The following is a 19,032-nucleotide window of genomic DNA, read 5'->3' as shown; positions in this document are numbered from 1 at the left end:
TCAGGACAATTTCTTCTACTTCAGGTTTTTCCTCTTCTATCTTAATAGACTTCTTTTTCTTCTTTTTCTCCTTCGGCTTCTCTTCGGGCTTTCCTTCAGGTTTATCTTCTGGCTTTTCTTCTGGTTTTTCTTCTGGTCTTTCCTCTTTTTTCTCAATTCTTTCAACTTCAATCGGCTTCTCAATTATCTGCTTCACTTCCATATCTGGTTGGTCTTCTGATATAACGGTTACTTCAGTTTCTTCTTTTGGTTTAGGTTTTTCCGTCACTTCCATGACAACGTCTCTGACCTCTTCAACTTGTTCAGCAACCTCTTCAACATATTCACCCTCCTCTGGCGTTTCCACTGGTTTTTCTTCTTCCGGCCTGAGAACTATTTCTGCCACTTCAGGTTTCTCCTCTTCTTTCTTAATGGACTTCTTTTTCTTCTTTTTCTCCTTAGGCTTTTCTTCGGGCCTTTCTTCACGTTTATCTTCTGGCTTTTCTTCTGGCTTTTCTTCTGGTCTTTTATCTTCTTTCTCAATGCTTTCAAATTCAATCGGCTTCTCAATTATCTGCCTCACTTCAAGATCTGGTTGGTCTTTTGAAATAATGGTTACATCAATTTTATCTATTGGTTTGGGTTTTTCCTTCACTTCTATGACAACGTCTGTGCCCTCTTCAGCCTGTTCAGTGACCTCTTCAACAGTTTCGGTCTTCTTTGGCATTTCCACAGGTTTTTCTTCTGTTGGCATCAGAACTATTTCTACTACTTCAGGTTTTTCCTCTTTCTTAATTGACTTCTTTTTCTTTCTCTCCTTCGACTTCTCTTCGGGCTTTTCATCAGGTTTATCTTCTGGCTTTTCTTCTGGTCTTTCCTCTTCTTTCTGAACGCTTTCCACTTCAATCGGCTTCTCAATTATCTGCCTCACTTCAAGATCTGGTTGGTCTTCTGAAATAACGGTCACTTCAATTTCATCTTTTGGTTTGGGTTTTTCCTTCACTTCTATGACAACATCTGAGACCTCTTCAAACTGTTCAATGACCTCTTCAACAGTTTCGGTCTTCTCTGGCATTTCCACTGTTTTTTCTTCTCTTGGCCTCAGGACTATTTCTGCTACTTCAGGTTTTTCTTCTTCTTTCTTAATGGACTTCTTTTTCTTCTTTTTGTCTTTCGGCTTTTCTTCGGGCTTTTCTTCAGGTTTATCTTCTGGCTTTTCTTCTGGCTTTTCTTTTGGTGTTTCCTTTTCTGTCTCAGTGATTTCAACTTCAATTGGCTTCTCAATAATCTGCTTTACTTCCAGATCTGGCTGGTCTTCTGAAGTAACAATTACTTCAGTTTCTTCTTTTGGTTTAGGTTTTGCTTTCACTTCTGTGATTTCTCTGATTTCTTCAATTTGTTCAGTGACCTCTTCAACAGTTTCAAACTCCTCTGGCATCTCCACTGGTTTTTCTTCTGATGGCCTCAAGACTATTTCTGCTACTTCAGGTTTTTCCTCTTCTTTCGTAATGGACTTCTTTTTCTTCTTTTTCTCTTTCGGCTTTTCTTCGGGTTTATCTTCTGGCTTTTCTTCTGGTCTTTCCTCTTCTTTCCCACTGCTTTCAACTTCAATCGGCTTCTCAATTATCTGTTTCACTTCAATGTCTGGTTGGTCTTCTGAAAAAACGGTTACTTCAGTTTCTTGTGGTTTAGGCTTTTCTGTCACTTCTATGACAACGTCTGTGACCTCTTCAACCTGTTCAGTGACCTCTTCGACAGTTTCAGCCTTCTCTGGCATTTCCACTGGTTTTTCTTCGGCTGGCCTCAAGACAATTTCTGTCACTTCAGGCTTTTCTTTCTTAATGGACTTCTTTTTCGTCTTTTTCTCCTTCGGCTTTTCTTCATGTTTTTCTTCGGGTTTTTCTTCTAGCCTTTCTTCTGGCTTTTCTTGTTTTTCTTCTTTCTTTACGCTTTCAACTTCAACCGGCTTCTCAATGATCTGCTCGACCTCTAGATCTTGTTCTTTTGATATCACGGTTGGTTCAATTTTCTCCTTCGGCTTGGGTTTTTCTTTCTCTTCTATGACAATGTCTCTGACCTCTTCGACGTGTTCAATGACCTCTTCAACTGTTTCAACCTTCTCTGGCATTTCCTGCAATTTTTCGTCTGCTGGCTTTAGGTCTATTTCAGTTACTTCTGGTGTCTCATCTTTCTTAAGGGGTTTCTTTTTCTTCTTTTTCTCTTTTGGTTTGTCTTCGGGCTTTTCTTCTGGTTTTTCAATACTTTTCATCTCGATTGGTTGTTCTATGACCTGATCAACTTCGACTTCGGAGACTTCCTTTGATGTCAATGATATTTCAACTTCGTCTTTCGGTTTTGTCTTTTCTTTTACTTCAATGAGAAAATCAGTCCCTTCCTCAACTTGTTCGAGAACTTCTTTGATGACGTCCACTTTTTCTGTTATTTCTTCCTGCTTTTCAGTCGGTTTCAACATTATCTCAGCCACGTCCGGTTTCTCCTGTTCTTTTTTAAGGGTCTTCTTTTTCTTCTTTTTCTCTTTAGGTTTTTCTTCTGGTGTTTCGTCTGGCTTTTCTTCAGACTTGTCTTCTGGTTTTTCAATACTTTCAACCTCAATTGGCTGTTCAATGACCTGCTCAACCTCGAAATCGGGGACTTCCTTTGATGTAACTGAAACCTCAACTGCCTCTTTGGGCTTTGGTTTTCCTTTAACTTCTATGACAAAATCAGTCACTTCCTCAACTTCTTCGAGAACTTCTTCCACGTCCACTTTTTCTATTAATTCTTCGCGCTTCTGCTCTGTAGGCTTCAGCTCTATCTCAGCCATGTCTGGTTTCTCCTCTTCCTTCTTAAGTGGTTTCTTTTTCTTCTTCTTTTCTTTTGGCTTTTCTTCGGGCTTCTCTACTAACTTGTCTTCTGGTTTTTCAATACTTTCAAGCTCAATTTTCTGTTCAATGACCTGCTCAACTTCAACTTCAGGGACTTCCTTTGATGCAACTGAAATCTCTATTTCGTCTTTGGGTTTCGGTTTTTCTTTTACTTCTATGACAAAATCTGTCACTTCCGCAACTTGTTCGAGAGCTTCTTCCACAACGTCCACTTTCTCTGTTATTTCTTCGAGCCTCTGTTCTGTGGGCATCAGCTCTATCTCAGCCACGTCTGGCTTGTCTTCTTCTTTCTTAAGAGGTTTCTTTTTCTTCTTTTTCTCTCTTGGCTTTTCTTCGGGCTTTTCTACCAACTTGTCTTCTGGTTTTTCAATACTTTCAACCTCAATTTCCTGTTCAATGACCTGCTCAACTTCGAAATCGGGGACTTCCTTTGATGTAACTGAAATCTCTACTTCCTCTTTAGGTTTTGGTTTTTCCTTAACTTCTATGACAAAATCAGTCACTTCCTCAATTTGTTCGAGAACTTCTTCCACAACGTCCACTTTTTCTATTATTTCTTCGAGCTTCTGTTCTCTAGGCTTCAGCTCTATCTCAGCCATATCTGGTTTCTCCTCTTCTTTCTTAAGTGGTTTCTTTTTCTTCTTTTTTTCTTTTGGCTTTTCTTCAGGCTTCTCTTCCAACTTGTCTTCTGGTTTTTCAATACTTTCAACCTCAATTTGCTGTTCAATGACCTGCTCAACTTCGAAATCGGGGACTTCCTTTGATGTAACTGAAATATCTACTTCATCTTTGGGCTTTGGTTTTTCTTTAACTTCTATGACAAAATCAGTCACTTCTTCAACTTCTTCGAGAACTTCTTCCACAGCTTCCACTTTTTCTATTATTTCTTCGAGCTTCTGTTCTGTAGGCTTCAGCTCTATCTCAGCCATATCTGGTTTCTCCTCTTCTTTCTTAAGTGGTTTCTTTTTCTTCTTCTTTTCTTTTGGCTTTTCTTCAGGCTTATCTTCAGGCTTCTCTTCCAACTTGTCTTCTGGTTTTTCAATACTTTCAACCTCAATTTGCTGTTCAATGACCTGCTCAACTTCGAAACCGGGGACTTCCTTTGATGTAACTGAAACCTCAACTTCCTCTTTGGGCTTTGGTTTTCCTTTAACTTCTATGACAAAATCAGTCACTTCCTCAACTTCTTCGAGAACTTCTTCCACAACGTCCACTTTTTCTATTATTTCTTCGAGCTTCTGTTCTGTAGGCTTCAGCTCTATCTCAGCCATGTCGGGTTTCTCCTCTTCCTTCTTAAGTGGTTTCTTTTTCTTCTTCTTTTCTTTTGGCTTTTCTTCGGGCTTCTCTTCTAACTCGACTTCTGGTTTTTCAATACTTTCAACCTCAATTTGCTGCTCAATGACCTGCTCAACTTCGAAATCGGGGACTTCCTTTGATGTAACTGAAATCTCAACTTCCTCTTTGGGCTTTGGTTTTCCTTTAACTTCTATGACAAAATCAGTCATTTCCTGAACTTCTTCGAGAACGTCTTCCACAGCTTCCACTTTTTCTATTATTTCTTCAAGCTTCTGTTCTGTAGGCTTCAGCTCTATCTCAGCCATATCTGGTTTGTCATCTTCTTTCTTAAGTGGTTTCTTTTTCTTCTTTTTCTCTTTTGGCTTTTCTTCAGGCTTCTGTTCTAACTTGTCTTCTGGTTTTTCAATACTTTCAACCTCAATTTGCTGTTCAATGACCTGCTCAACTTCGAAACCGGGGACTTCCTTTGATGTAACTGAAATCTCTACTTCCTCTTTGGGTTTTGGTTTTCCTTTAACTTCAATGACAAAATCGGTCACTTCCTCAACTTCTTCCAGAATTTCTTCCACAACGTCCACTTTTTCTATTATTTCTTCGAGCTTCTGTTCTGTAGGCTTCAGCTCTATCTCAGCCATGTCGGGTTTCTCCTCTTCCTTCTTAAGTGGTTTCTTTTTCTTCTTCTTTTCTTTTGGCTTTTCTTCGGGCTTCTCTTCTAACTTGTCTTCTGGTTTTTCAATACTTTCAACCTCAATTTGCTGCTCAATGACCTGCTCAACTTCGAAATCGGGGACTTCCTTTGATGTAACTGAAATCTCAACTTCCTCTTTGGGCTTTGGTCTTCCTTTAACTTCTATGACAAAATCAGTGATTTCCTGAACTTCTTCCAGAACTTCTTCCACAACGTCCACTTTTTCTATTATTTCTTCAAGCTTCTGTTCTGTAGGCTTCAGCTCTATCTCAGCCATATCTGGTTTGTCATCTTCTTTCTTAAGTGGTTTCTTTTTCTTCTTCTTTTCTTTTGGCTTTTCTTCAGGCTTCTGTTCCAACTTGTCTTCTGGTTTTTCAATACTTTCAACCTCAATTTGCTGTTCAATGACCTGCTCAACTTCGAAACCGGGGACTTCCTTTGATGTAACTGAAATCTCTACTTCCTCTTTGGGTTTTGGTTTTCCTTTAACTTCAATGACAAAATCGGTCACTTCCTCAACTTCTTCCAGAATTTCTTCCACAACGTCCACTTTTTCTATTATTTCTTCGAGCTTCTGTTCTGTAGGCTTCAGCTCTATCTCCGCCATGTCTGGTTTCTCTTCCTCTTTCTTAAGTGGTTTCTTTTTCTTCTTCTTTTCTTTTGGCTTTTCTTCAGGCTTCTCTTCCAACTTGTCTTCTGGTTTTTCAATACTTTCAACCTCAATTTGCTGTTCAATGACCTGCTCAACTTCGAAATCGGGGACTTCCTTTGATGTAACTGAAATCTCTACTTCCTCTTTGGGTTTTGGTTTTCCTTTAACTTCTATGACAAAATCAGTCACTTCCTCAACTTCTAGAACTTCTTGCACAACGTCCACTTTTTCCATTATTTCTTCGAGCTTCTGTTCAATAGGCTTCAGCTCTATCTTTGTTATGTCTGGTTTCTCTTCTTTCAAAAGAGTCCTTTTCTTTTTCTTTTTCTCTTTTGGTCTTTCTTCGGGTTGTTCCTCGTCCATCTTGACAGGCATTTCGATGCTTTCCACCTGAATAGACTTTTTGACGGTCTGGCTAACATCGACTTGAGGTAGCTCTGTGGACATAACGGTGATTTCAATGTCTTGACTTTCTTTTGGTTTCTTTTTCATTTCTATCGTGAAATCAGTTGTCTCTTCTATAGTTCTATCTTCTTGAATTAGTTCTTCTTCTTGTTCCTTCAGCTCATCAGCTTTAGGTTTAAGCATAATTTCAGTAGTCTCCAGTGTATCGGGAATCTCTTTCGTTTTCATAGGTTTCCTCTTTTTCTTTTCTTTCACTTTTTCGGAGGGTTTTTCATCCTCAAACTCTTCTACAATTGGCTGCTCATTTTCGTTTTCCGTTTGATCCGGCGCATGCGCATATTCTTCTGTAACATCTTCAATAAGGAAAGGTGTCGCTTCAGGTGTTGTCCTTGAGAATGTGTGTAATACCTCTGTTACTTCTTGAATTCCTGAACTGTCTTCAAACCTCACAGATTTCTTTTTAGTTTTCTTTTTGATTTCAATTCCAATTTCTGATTGATCCAATATTTCTTCTTCAACCACAACGCATGTTGATGCATCTTCTGGATGAGTATCTTCTTCTGTCATTTCTTGTATTGTTACACTGTCATCTTTTTTACTTTTTGGTTTCTTGCGGATTTTTACTTCTTGTATATAATCTTTTGTATCAACAGCACTTTCTGTTAGTGTATCTTGAACAGATACTTCATGGGTCCTCTCATCTAGAATAGGAGAAAAATCTCTTGTTTTAATTTCCTCTACTCGCTCTGTTGTAATTTCATTATAAAACTCATCGGCCGATTGTTCCACATGAAATTCAAGAACAGTAATTGGTTCTTGTGGAGTAAGGCTGAAACTTGCACTTATGTAGGCTGGTAAGTCTTCTGGTTTAAATTGCGATTCTTTAGTCAAGGAGTGCGTTTCCTCAATTGTTAAAGACTCTTCAAGTGAGAGAGAGTAGGGTGCAGTCACTTTTAAGGGAAGTTTATCCGGTTGAAGCTCTTCCTCTTTTTGAAGGGAGGGAAGTTCGGATACCAAGATATGCTGCTCTGTTGGTATAGTGAATGGCGCAGTAACCTCTGTAGGCTTATCTTTGGCTTCCAAATCAGACTCTTTTGAAAGAATGCGCATCTCTTCAATGGTGACTGACTCTTCAAGTGAAACAGAATAAGGTGCTGTAATCTCACTAGGAACTTTATCAGGATGAAGATCTTCCTCTTTATCTAAGCAACGAAGTTGTGATATTAAAACATGTTGTTCTGTTGGTATAGTAAATTGTGCTGTAACCTCTGTAGGCCTGTCTTTCGTCTGAAATTGAATTTCTTTTAAAAAGGACTGTGCTTCCTGGACTGTTACAGACTCTTCAAGTGAGACTGAACATGGAGCGGTTACTTCAATCGGAAGTTTATCCGATTGGAACTCTTCCTCGTTCTCTAGAGTGGAAACATGAGATACCACTACATGTTGCTCAGTTGGCATGGTAAATGGTGCACTAACCTCGGAAGGGAAGTCTTTTAGCTGTAAATCAGATTCTTTTGTAAGACTGCGTGTTTCCTCAATGTTCAAAGACTCTTCAAGTGGAAATGAACAAGGTGCGGTAATTTCACGAGGAAGTTTGCCAGTCAGAAACTCTTCCTCTTTCTCCAGAGAAGAAAGCTCAGACACTACGACGTGCTTCTGTGTGGATATAGTGAATGGTGCTGTAAGTTCTGTGGGCATGGCTCTAACATGTAGTTCAGATTCCTTTGTGAGAAAATGTGTCTGTTCAACAGTTATAGACTCCTCAAGACGCATTGAGTATGGTGCCGATTGTTCGTCGGGGAGTTTTCCCGACAAAAAGTCTTCCTCTTTTTGCAGAGAAGAATATTCAGAGACCGCAACGTGCTGTTGCGTCGGCATACTGAACTCTGCAGTGACCTCTTCTGGCAAATCCTTTGGCATAAGCTCCGACTCTCTTGTTAGCACTTGCGCTTCTTCAACAGTTACAGATTCTTCAAGTGGAACTGAAAAGGGTGCAGACACTTTATCTGGAACCGTGCTAGGTTGAAAAGATTCCTCTTTATCTAATGACGAAAGCTCTGATATCACAATGTGCTCCTCTGTCGGTACGGTAAATGGCGCTTTTACTGTCGCCGGTAAGCTTTTGGTTGGTAGGTCCGATTCTTTTGTAAAAGTATTAGCTTCTTCCACAGTAAGAGATTCTTCAAGTGACACTGAGTAAGGTGCTGTAACTTCACCAGGCATTTTATAAGGCAAAATCGCTTCTTCTTTGTTGAGGAACGAAAGTTCAGACACTACTAGATGTTTCTCTGTTGGTACTGTAAATTGTACATTGATCTCAGTTGGTAAGTCTGTTATTTTCAGTTCTGACTCTTTTGTTAAAGTTTGTATTTCTTCAACAGTTATAGGTTCTTCTAATGGTACTGAGAAAGGTGCAGTCACTTCACCTGGGGTTTTGTCATGCTGGAGGTTGTCTTCTTTGTCTAGCGATGAAAATTCTGACACTACCATGTGCTGTTCTGTTGAAACCGTAAAAGGTGCTGTTAACTTTGTTGGCATATCTATAAGTGCCAATTCTGATTCCTTCATTAAGACATCAGTTTGTGCAACAGTTACTGACTCTTTGAGTGGTATTGAGAAGGGTGCAGTTACTTCACCTGGAATCTTACCAGGAACAAATTCATCCTCTTTGTCTAAAGATGAAAAAGAGGAAACGTGAATGTGGTGCTCAGTAGAGAAAGTAAATGGTGCAGTGATCTCTGCTGGCAAGTCTTTCAATTTAAGATCAGTTTCCTTTGTTAAAATTTGAGTTTCTTCAACAGTTAATGATTCGTCAAGTGGCATTGAGAAGGGTGCGGTTACTTCGTCTGGAAATTTTTCAGGCAGAAAAATGTTCTCTTTGTCAAGAGAGGAAAACTCGGATATCACGACATGCTGTTCGGTTGGTATAATAAAGGGTGCAGTTACTTCTGATGGTGAACCTTCGACTGCCAATTCTGCTTCCTTGGTCAAACTGTGAGTTTCTTCAACACGTAGAGACTCTTCAAGTAAAACTGAGCATGGTGCCGTAATTTCACCGGGAAGTCTTCCTGGTACAAATTCTTCCTCTTTGTCTAATGACGGAAGCTCAGACACTATAATGTGTTTTTCTGTGGGAACTGTGAATGGAGCATTTATTTCTGTAGGCACGTCTTTGGCTTTCAGTTCAGACTCTTTGGTTAAAGTATGCACTTCTTCTACGGTTACAGACTCTTCAAGTGGCACTGAGAATGGTGCACTCATTTCATTTGGACTCTTTTCAGGCTGTAATATTTCCTCTTTGTCAAGACAGGAAAGCTCGGATATCACAACATGTTTCTCGGTTGGTATAACAAACGGTGCCGTTACTTCTGTTGGTAAACATTCAACCGTTAGTTCTGATTCCTTGGTCAAACTGTGAGTTTCTTCAACACCTAAAGATTCTTTGAGTACAACTGAGTATGGCGCCGTGATTTGACCGGGAAGTCTTTCTGATACAATTTCTTTCTCTTTGTCTAAAGATGGAAGCTCCGACACCACAATATGTTTCTCTGTGGGAATTGTGAATGGAGCAGTTATTTCTGTAGGCAAGTCGTTGGCTTTTAGTTCAGACTCTTTTGTTAGGCTGTGGACTTCTTCTATGGATACAGACTCTTCAAGTGGCACTGAATAGGGTGCAGTTACTCCTCCTGGAATCTTTTTAGGTTGTAAGACTTCTTCTTTGTCAAAGAAGGAAAGTTCAGATATTACGATATGCTGCTCGGTTGGAATAGCACATGGTGCAGTTACTTCTAATGGTAATCCTTCAACCGTCAGTTCTGCTTCCTTAGTCAAACTGTGAGTTTCTTCAACACCTACAGACTCTTTAAGTAAAACTGAGTATGGTGCCGTTATTTGGCCGGGAAGCTTACCCGGTAAAAATGCTTCCTCTTTGTCTAAAGATGGAAGCTCAGACACCATGACATGTTTCTTTGTAGGAATTGTAAATGGAGCCGTTATTTCTGCAGGCAACTCTTTGACTTTCAATTCAGACTCTTTTGTTAGAATGTGCACTTCTTCAACAGTTAAAGACTCTTTAAGTGGCACTGTGAAAGGTGCAGTGACTTCATCTGGAATTTTTCCAGGTTGGAAGTCATCTTCTTTATCTAAAAAGGCTAGTTCTGACACAACAATATGCTGCTCTGTTGGTAGCGTCATCGGTGCAGTCAGTTCTGTAGGCATATCTTGGGGTATAAGTTCTGATTCTTTTGTTAAACTTTGGGTTTCTTCTACAGTTAAAGGTTCTTCAAGTGAAAATGAATAGGGTGCAGTCACCTGAGCGGGAACTTTACCAGGCTGAAACTCCTTCTCTTTATCCAAGAACGAACGTTCAGACACAATAACATGTTTCTCTGTTGGTATGGTAAATGACGCATTGTTTTCTGTTGGTAACTCCTTGACCTTCAGTACGTCTTCTTTGGTTAAGATCTGAGCTTCTTCAACAGTAACTGACTCTTCAAGTGATACAGTAAATGGTGCAGTCACTCCGTCAGGGAGTTTTTTAGGGTGATATTCTTTCTCTTTATCAAGTGAGGGGAACGCCGACACCAAAACATGTTGTTCTGTTGGTATACTGAATAATGCAGTAAATTCTGCAGGCGTGTCCTTTTCTTTAAGCTCTGATTCTTTTGTTAGAAGCTGAGTTTCCTCTATGGTTATGGACTCGTCGAATGGAATAGAGTAAGGTGCAGTTACTTCGTCAGGCTTTTTATGAGGTTGAAATTCTTCTTCTTTGTCCAAGGACGACAGCTCGGACACAACGACATGTTGCTCTGTTGGGACAGTAAATGGCGCAGTAGTTTCAATTGGTAAGTCCTTGATTTTGAGTTCAGATTCCTTGGATAAGGTATGAGTTTCTTGTACAGTTATGGAATCCTCAAGCGGTACAGTAAATGGTGCTGTCACTTCACCAGGAGCTCCGCCAGTCTGAAACTCTTTCTCTTTGTCTAGTGAAGAAAGTTCAGATACAACAACATAGTGTTGTGTTCCCAGTGTGAAGGGTGCAGTGACTTGTGCTGGCAAGTCCTTGACTGTCAGTTCAGATTCCTTAGTTAACGTCTGAGTTTCTTCGACAATAACGGATTCCTCAAGTGGTACCGAGAAAGGTGCCGTCACTTCAGAAGGAGCTTTTTTATGTTGAAATGGTTCTTCTTTATCTAGAGTAGAAAGGCCAGATACCATAACATGGCGTTCAGTTGGTATTGTAAATGGTGCAGTAATTTTGGTAGGCAAGGTTTTGGCTTTGAGTTCTGATTCCTTAAGAAGCAAGTGGGTTTCCTCAACAGTCACAGACTCTTCGAATGGTATTGTAAATAATGCTTTCTCTTCATCCTGAGCTTTACACGGCTGAAGCTCCACCTCACTATCAAGGAAAGACAGGTCAGATACGACAACATGTTGGTGCGTTGGTATGGTAAATGGTGCAGTTACTTCTGCAGGCAAGTCAGTAATCTTCAATTTAGATTCCTTTATCAATGTTTGAACTTCTTGAATAGTGACAGAGTCTTCTAGTGACACTGAGAAAGGTGCAATCACTCCACCTGGAGCTGTGCTGGGCTGGAGCTCATCCTCTTTGTGAACGGATTGAATCTCAGACACTATAACATGCTGTTGTGTTGGTAAAGTATATGGTGCGGTGACTTCTGTTGGCAAGTCTCTATGTTTAAGTTCAGATTCTTTGGTCAGAACTTGTATTTCTTCAACAGATAAAGGCTCTTCAACTGGCAACGAGAATGGTGCCGTCATTTCACTTGGAAGTTTGCTTGAAGGAAATGCTTCCTCTCTGTCAAGGCTAGAAAGCTCAGAGATCACAACATGCTGCTCTGTTGGTATGGTAAATGGTGCAGTGATTTTCTCAGGTAAGTCCTTGATCTTAAGTTCAGTCTCTTTTGTAAGGATCTGCATTTCTTCAACAGTCACAGACTCTTCAAATGGTACTGAAAATGGTGCTGTAACTTCCCCAGGTAATTTCCTGGATTGAAACTCTTCTTCTCTATCCATAGATGAGAGTTCGGATACGATAACATGCTGTTGAGTTGGTAGGATAGTTGGAGCTGTTACTGCTGTAGGAGTAGCTTCTTTTGAAAGCGTTTCTTCTTTATTCCAAGACAGCTGCTGTGTTATTTCAACAGATTCTGCAGTTTTTAAACTTGACACGGCTTGTTTTGCGGATGGTTGCATTCTTTCTAATAATTCAGTTTCTTTTGCCTCGGGTAAGACCTCTTCTATTGTAAGGTGTTCTTCTGTGGGGAGGGTGAATGGAGCTTTAACTTCGCCAGATGGTTTTTGTGGAAAGTACTCTCCCTCTTTCTCGTCCGAGGTTGTCTCAGATATTAAAACGTGTTGCTTGCATATTAGTGTGAAAGGTGCTGTAATTTCACTTGGTAATTTAGTTGTATCAAGCTGACCTTCTTTATGTAATAGTGGTGTATCGGTGATCGATAATGATTCAAGTGATGGTACATCGATTTTCGCCAGGACGCCTTCTGGTTGTTTTTCTGGAAGGTAGGATGTTTCCTTTGTCCAAATATCTTGCTGCACGACACTAACAGATTCCTCGGTTGGTAGGGATATATCTGCTAAAGCTTCTTGTGGCTTTTTTATTGCGAGATCACGTTCTTTTGTAAAAGTTGGAACATCTAGAACTGATATACCTTCGTCTGCAGGTACAATACATTTAGCACTAATTTCCTTTGGTAAGAGATCACTTTTTAGTTCTTCTTCCTTCCCAAGTACAATATTTTCAGAAATATTCACAGATTCTTCCGTCGGCATTTTAAAAGAAAGAACCACTTGATTAGGCAACATCTCGGTTTCCAGATCACCTTCTTTGCTTAATAAAGATATTTCGGATATCACTAGTGAATGATCCGATGGAAAAGTAGATACAGCCGTAAGCTCCCGGGGTGCTTTCTCCTGTATCAAGTTTTCTTCCATATCGAAGTTGGGAGCCTCAGCCACGGTTATGTGTTGCTGTGTTTCCACAGTAACTGGAGCACTTGTACTCTGCGGATGTTTTTCGATCGTAAGCTCGTCCTCTTTCATAAAAACAGGCATGTCAAGAATGCTCATGTGTTCCTCAGCAGGCATACTAAATGGCGCTTGAGTTTCACTTAGCACTTCCTCTGGAGGAAGCTGACTTTCTCTAAAAAGAGCGGGCATTTCAGAAACCGTAAGGTATTCGTGCATGATAATCTTCGACTGAACAGTTACTTCTGGCGGTACTTTCTCGGAAATAAGTACGTCCTCCCGTGTCAGCAAAGCAACTTCAGAGATAACAAGAGGCCGCTCTGGTGCCGTTGATGAGGTGATGCATTCCGTGGTGTGTATCTTGCCGAGTTGCAGTTCAGTTTCTTTTGTTAAGGCCTCCGTTTCCACTACTTCCACAGAATCCACAGTTGAAAGTGAGTATGGAGCAATTAAGGTTCCTGGAAATTTGGGTTGAGCAAGTTGGGCTTCTTTTAGAGCGGTTTCTACAGTTGAAATGGCGAGAGCTTCAATTGTTGAAATAGAGGTGGTCGGCATCACTTGGCCCTGAAGAGCTTCCGTTTTGAGTTCTTGTTCAGTCAATACCGGCGTCGCCTCTATTACTTCAACTCCCCATGATGCCGTCATGTCTATTTTTGCCGTGGCTTCAGAGGCGGTGGGGGTGTCTAACGTTCTCGTTGTCAGATTCACGCTAGTTTCTTCAACATGCAATGGAGTAAGTGGTTGAATTTGGGACACCGCTTGTCTTTGCTGTGGCATGACCGTAGGCATGACGTCTAGTGTAGAAGTTCCTGGCACAACGTCTTCTACAAGAAGGCCTTGCTGTTGTTCCAGCACTGGTTTTGCATGTTTCGTCATATCTGGGGCATCTTCAAGTTCGGCAGCCGTTTCTGAAATTATATATCGGTTTTTCTTCTTAGTTTAACGAGATCTCTTGTCTGTTATACCCGCTCTCAATGTTCTGTTTAACAAACAAAAAAGCTTTCGATAAAGTGCTGCTGATTTTGAGGTATTGTCTAGAAAATGTGTTGTAATTTTACAAAGTAGAAACGTATAGATAAGGTGAAATATGTTTGAGTGAAAATGAAATTAGAAAAAAAAACATAACTTAGAACTTCTTTCCTGTAAAATCACGCAAACAAGTACGGTAGCAATTGGTATTTCAGTAATATTGTTATATGTTTTTCTTTCGAATTTTTAAGGGAGACATACTGAAGAAGTGTTTTACAAGAAGAAAATCTTGTCGAGAAGAAACGAATTCTCAACTTACCAAGACGGCAACCCCATTTTGGAGTTGGTTTGTTCTTGTCAAGTTTGATGGCAGATCATGTTCAACTATTTTACTTGACTCGTAACTGATGGCCACTATTGATTCAAGTGTTTAAACAGTTGTGAAAGCTATAGTGTGTGTTTTGGCTGGTCTAGAATGTTTAGAGAGGAAACTTGCGTTATGGTTCTTTTAGCCCTGGGGTCAAATTAGTGATTATGACGGCCACTAAACACGAGGCAAAATTGGTTAATACTTATTTAAGCAAAAAAGTTAAATCAGCTTTAATTTTCACTTTTGGGTGCATAATGCATTTAGACAATAGACGCTGGACGAGGGGCGTTTATAAAGTTCGTATTATCGGAACCAAACATTAAAAAAAGGGGAACAAAACAGGCATTAACACGAGCGCGCGTCCCTCTAGTTTTGCCACAGTATAAACATCGCGTGCTATAGTACCGCGGAATGCCGCTAGGGTGTCGCAACAAAAATGTCACCGCCCGTCAAGAAAGTCGAAGCGTGCAATGATCTGGTTTCTTATTTGAAGGAATATAATGCCAAGGAGATTCATTCCCAGATGGTGGCGGTGCTCGGGGACAACGCCCCAGTTCGTGATACTGTGGTAAATGGCGCATAAGCTTCTAGTGTGGGCAGACAAGCCTGAAAGCGTTACAAGGACGACGACCGAGTGATTGCTGAAGTTGAGCGATTCCTGAACACTCAAAACGAATTGTTTTGAGTGTTCAGCAATGGACAACCTCCGGCAGGTTGTCCATTGCTAGCAAAAGTGCGTGACATTTGGTGGCAAAGATGTAGCGAATATGAAGAAAAAGCATGAAGACATTTAGCAATGAAACTCGTACCCGAGTTTCATTGTTGAATTTATATTCCTTTATGACAAAAATACGAACTTTATGAACGCCCCTCATAGGTCTAGCCGTGCTGCGAAAGTTCGATAGAAAATGTGTAGTGGGCGCTACGGTGCAAGAAATGTGACGCGTTTACACGACTTCAAAACAGAACTAAGCAGTCAAAGAGCACCAGCGCACCAGCGGCGAGGACACGTAAGCAGCGTCGGCGGAGAGAGGAGGGATGGACATTAATTTTGATTGGAAGCTGTGTACAAGGGTGACATTTTTTAATGTCACACTTGTACACTACAATTTTTTAATAAAAATTACAAGACTCTGCAAGACCGCATTGAGGTCATGCGTCAGTCCTCTAAATACATTATGACTCCCAAAATAAAAATTTTAAAAAGCTAATCAAAACGTTTAATTTAATTAGCTACCTAGTAAACCTATTTTGCTTTGTTTTTCTAGTAATCATGGCCACCAACTTGTCCCAAGGAATAAAAGAACCTTAACGAAATACCTCTATTTTTTATTCTAGAACGACTAATAACACCCTGTACAGCGCGTGTTAAAGATGTACAAACTTTGCTACTTTGACATTTTCGCACTACTTCTTTGAGCCATTATCTTGTAACGTTTTTAAGCTACCAACTTGAAAGGTTTACATATTCTTGCCGAAGCTAAAAAAATGATAAATAAGCTATTGGTCTAGTACAGGGGTGGCCAGGCTGACCCGGCCTAAGAGCCGCAAACAAAAACCACGAAACTTCCGAGAGCCGCAGGGCGGGAGGGGGGGGGGGGGGATTTTGTGCAATAAACGAAACTTAAATTACTTTCAATCTATCCGAGTCAACAGCAGTCCATTTGTACGTAAGGTAGCAGTGTCACATGACTACCAAACCGCAACCTGTCTTTCGATTTAAAACGCGTTCCATTTCTCTTGTCACACTTTAACACGCGAAGAGCCGCAGCTTGGTCACCCCTAGTCTAGTATGTAAATTAAAATATATACAGCTTTCAAAACATGTCTAAAAAAAATGTGAATAAACTTCAGAAAAATTAAACAAAAGGCTATCTATATTTTCTTCACATTCAGAGAAATGACTGCCCACTTTTGTTTTTGCTGTCATTCATTAAATCCTGTTGCATTATCTTTTCCGCCAGAAACACTTTGCTTAAAATGTGCCTTCCAAATCGAGGTACTTGCCTAAGGTCATCCTTGAGGTCATTTACCACCTACTGTATATTTTATATCTAACTTTGTTTTTAAGTTTCTTTGCGTGCGCATGTCCAAACATCTTACTAAGGGAAAAAAAATTACCGTAAATTACCGTGCCTCTTGTTTAAGAGCGTGTTCTTTGAATAATCGCAAAAGCTAGTTAGACGTGTTTTTTTTTTTTTTTTTTTTTTAAGCACCGGGACCGACACTTGCGATCGCTACCCCAGCGTGTTTTATAATAAGAAGTCGTTTAGCTTTGGTCGTTTAGCTACCTGGAGTGCACTCCGACGGCTGGAGCGGACTCGAGTGCTTAACGCGCCCAATGACACGCAATAGACACTTTGCGAAAGCCCGCTGAAAACTACTGGTCAACACTGCGGTATTCGGGGTTACGACAGGATCGAATTAAATATCTAATTTTGCCGCAGTTGTTGTATTCAGTTTAAACCCTACCATTTTGATTTCTTACGAGTAATAGGCAGTGTTTTTATGTTTTCGCAGATTTCTAGTGAATGTTGATCTTCATTAAAGACCGAACTGCCAAATATTTTTCAACCAGGGGCAAAATTCTCCTCGCCACCCTTCCCAGTTCCCCCTCTCCCACTGCTATCTTGACGGCTGGGGTACTTTTTTTGTTCCTGCATCTTGGGGCTAGATGTGCCAGGATAAGCTCCCGGCTTATCCGGCCCCAAGGGGCAGCAACAAAAGGAGTCCCCCAGCCGTCAAGATAGCAGTGGGAGAGGGGGAAATAGAAAGGGTGGCCAGGAGGAGTTTCAGCTTCGTTGAGAAGTATTTCGCAGGTCGGCCTTTAAACAGTTTTCTTGTGCCTTGCTAGCTTGTGGGTGGATATTATTCATTTTATTGATGAATACGAAGAGCTGTGACCGAACTACACTTCGATAACGGTCGAATTTAAGAAAACTTCCAATTTGACAGAAGTAAGCCTAATTAACGCCGACTTTCGCCGATCCCCAACTAAAAACTAAAACCTAAAAATGTTTACCAAATATATCCACCGAACGCACGGACTTTTATGCATGGGTAATATTGAGAGAACTACGGAGTTCACCTAACGTTAACTGCAAGCACACGGAAACCTGATATTTGGTAACACTTGCAGTTCTTCCATGTATTAGAACGGATGTTGGTGACAAGTTAAGAACCCAGTAGGCGTTCCACCTCGTGCGCGAGCTTTCTTCCTTTGATACCACTTGGTCTTATACCCAGCCAAAACTACGGGGATGACATCGAGCGCGCGCTAAAGGCGGAGCGTCTACTCGGTTCTTAACCTGTCATGGACGGTAGGAGACAAACCGGTCTGTCCGCTGCACAGTAACCGACAACCAACGACAACAGCTACACCTGGCGGCTCTTTCTTCACCCAAACCTCGGACACAAGCGCGGTCCTCTGGAGAGTCCAAGTGAACAAGACCACAGTCCTTCACTTCTACGTGGCCTGCTGAAGGCCAACGAGGCGCTCTGAGTAGACACGGCATTTCAATGCTTCCAACTGCCGACTGGCTGCCCTGCTCATTGCCGCGCCCAGTCAGGCGGACTGACCCGCTTATAGGCTGTGCACTTGTAATGCCAAATAGAATATGTGGACTTGCGCACAAATAGAAAACATTTCTGGAAGACTTTTTGTTTACAAAATACACGGCAGGCGGTAGGGCATCTGAAGTGTGACCTTGTGCAAAAAACATTCGGCGTGAAAGGTACTATCAGTACGAATGAAATGCGAACAGCGGAGGATGTGGCTTCCGATACATGCTGCACTCTTTAGAGGCAACTAGGAACCGATATGGCTACGGTGTGTAAAGGGGGCTGTGGGGTTCACTCTGATGTGCATACCCTCGTAGCTCCTCTATACCCGCAGTTTTGTCAGTTTCTAATTGCCTCTAGGTTGCCCAGCATGTATCGCAGGCCACGCGCTCCGCTGTATGTCATTTGTACCCGATAGTACAACTTAAAACGGTGTACCTTTGACGGATACATAATGATGCAACAAGTTGTTTTTATTGATAAGCACAATATGATAACATGTTATGTCTTAGACTTAAAAAAAAGATATTTTAATTGCACCTTGAAGGTAAAAAAGCTTTCGGTTGGAAACATGTTTCAAGGACAATACATTTCTTAATTTACATACTAGAGCACTAAACAATATACAGGATGTTTCTCGAAACGCCGGCCAAATCGCTACTGCAAAACTACGAATAGCACATAAAAAATGTTTAATGTCCTATTGGTTTCCGCCAAAAGGCCTTTTTAGAAAAATTAATTATGTTGGGTACAATGAGGTTCGTAATTACATTCGAGCGATAACACTTTTAATATTAGTTAATTTTAAGATGTGACGCCGTAAAATTTAGCGCGTGCATTATTTTTTGTAAAGTGCGCTGATTAGTGGTTGTAAATTATACCTGAAAACTACCAGGCAGTTTTATTTACAAACTAAGAAAGTTAATTACTCAGGAGTAATTAATAACGACAACCTAATCATAAGAAACATTATTAATTTTCCTAGATATGTCTTTTTGCAAGGACGAATAAGACCGTTTTGTTTTTTGAGCGAGACGTACTTTTTGCAGCACCGATTTATTTAGCGTTCCTTCAAATACCCGGATAATTCCTCAAACTATAGAGACATGTCTATATATCTATAGGTGGCACGAGTGACTATTTGTATAGAATATTTGAGTTTTCTGCTACTTGTTGTTTACGCCATTATGAGCCATACAACTTGACAAACACTGAACAACCC

General features: G+C 40.6%; 2 protein-coding genes and 1 pseudogene across 2 annotated transcripts in view; 1 reads left to right on the top strand and 2 right to left on the bottom strand.

Moving 5' to 3' along the window:
- Positions 1–1,756, bottom strand: part of LOC121833793 (titin-like) — a 44,599-nt gene extending 42,843 nt beyond the window's left edge. The window contains exons 1-3 of the mRNA XM_042287421.1: positions 1,313–1,756; positions 558–1,012; positions 40–178 (exon numbers count right to left, since the gene is read on the bottom strand). Coding sequence (XP_042143355.1) covers positions 40–178; positions 558–1,012; positions 1,313–1,756 — 1,038 coding nt within the window. The remainder of the gene's footprint in view (positions 1–39; positions 179–557; positions 1,013–1,312) is intronic.
- A 64-nt stretch (positions 1,757–1,820) lies between these two features.
- Positions 1,821–5,256, top strand: LOC121833792 (annotated as a pseudogene).
- LOC8051991 (titin) overlaps positions 4,879–19,032 on the bottom strand; it is a 148,906-nt gene continuing 134,752 nt past the window's right edge. The window contains 2 exon segments of the mRNA XM_040498619.2: positions 4,879–5,329; positions 5,332–13,818. Coding sequence (XP_040354553.2) covers positions 5,262–5,329; positions 5,332–13,818 — 8,555 coding nt within the window. The 3' untranslated portion in view covers positions 4,879–5,261.

Source organism: Ixodes scapularis, unplaced genomic scaffold, assembly GCF_016920785.2.
Source record: "Ixodes scapularis isolate PalLabHiFi unplaced genomic scaffold, ASM1692078v2 PGA_scaffold9__187_contigs__length_104089568, whole genome shotgun sequence".
Lineage (NCBI taxonomy): Eukaryota > Metazoa > Arthropoda > Arachnida > Ixodida > Ixodidae > Ixodes > Ixodes scapularis.
The sequence above is the reverse complement of the archived record's forward strand: the minus strand, read 5'-3'. Positions and strand labels throughout refer to the sequence as shown.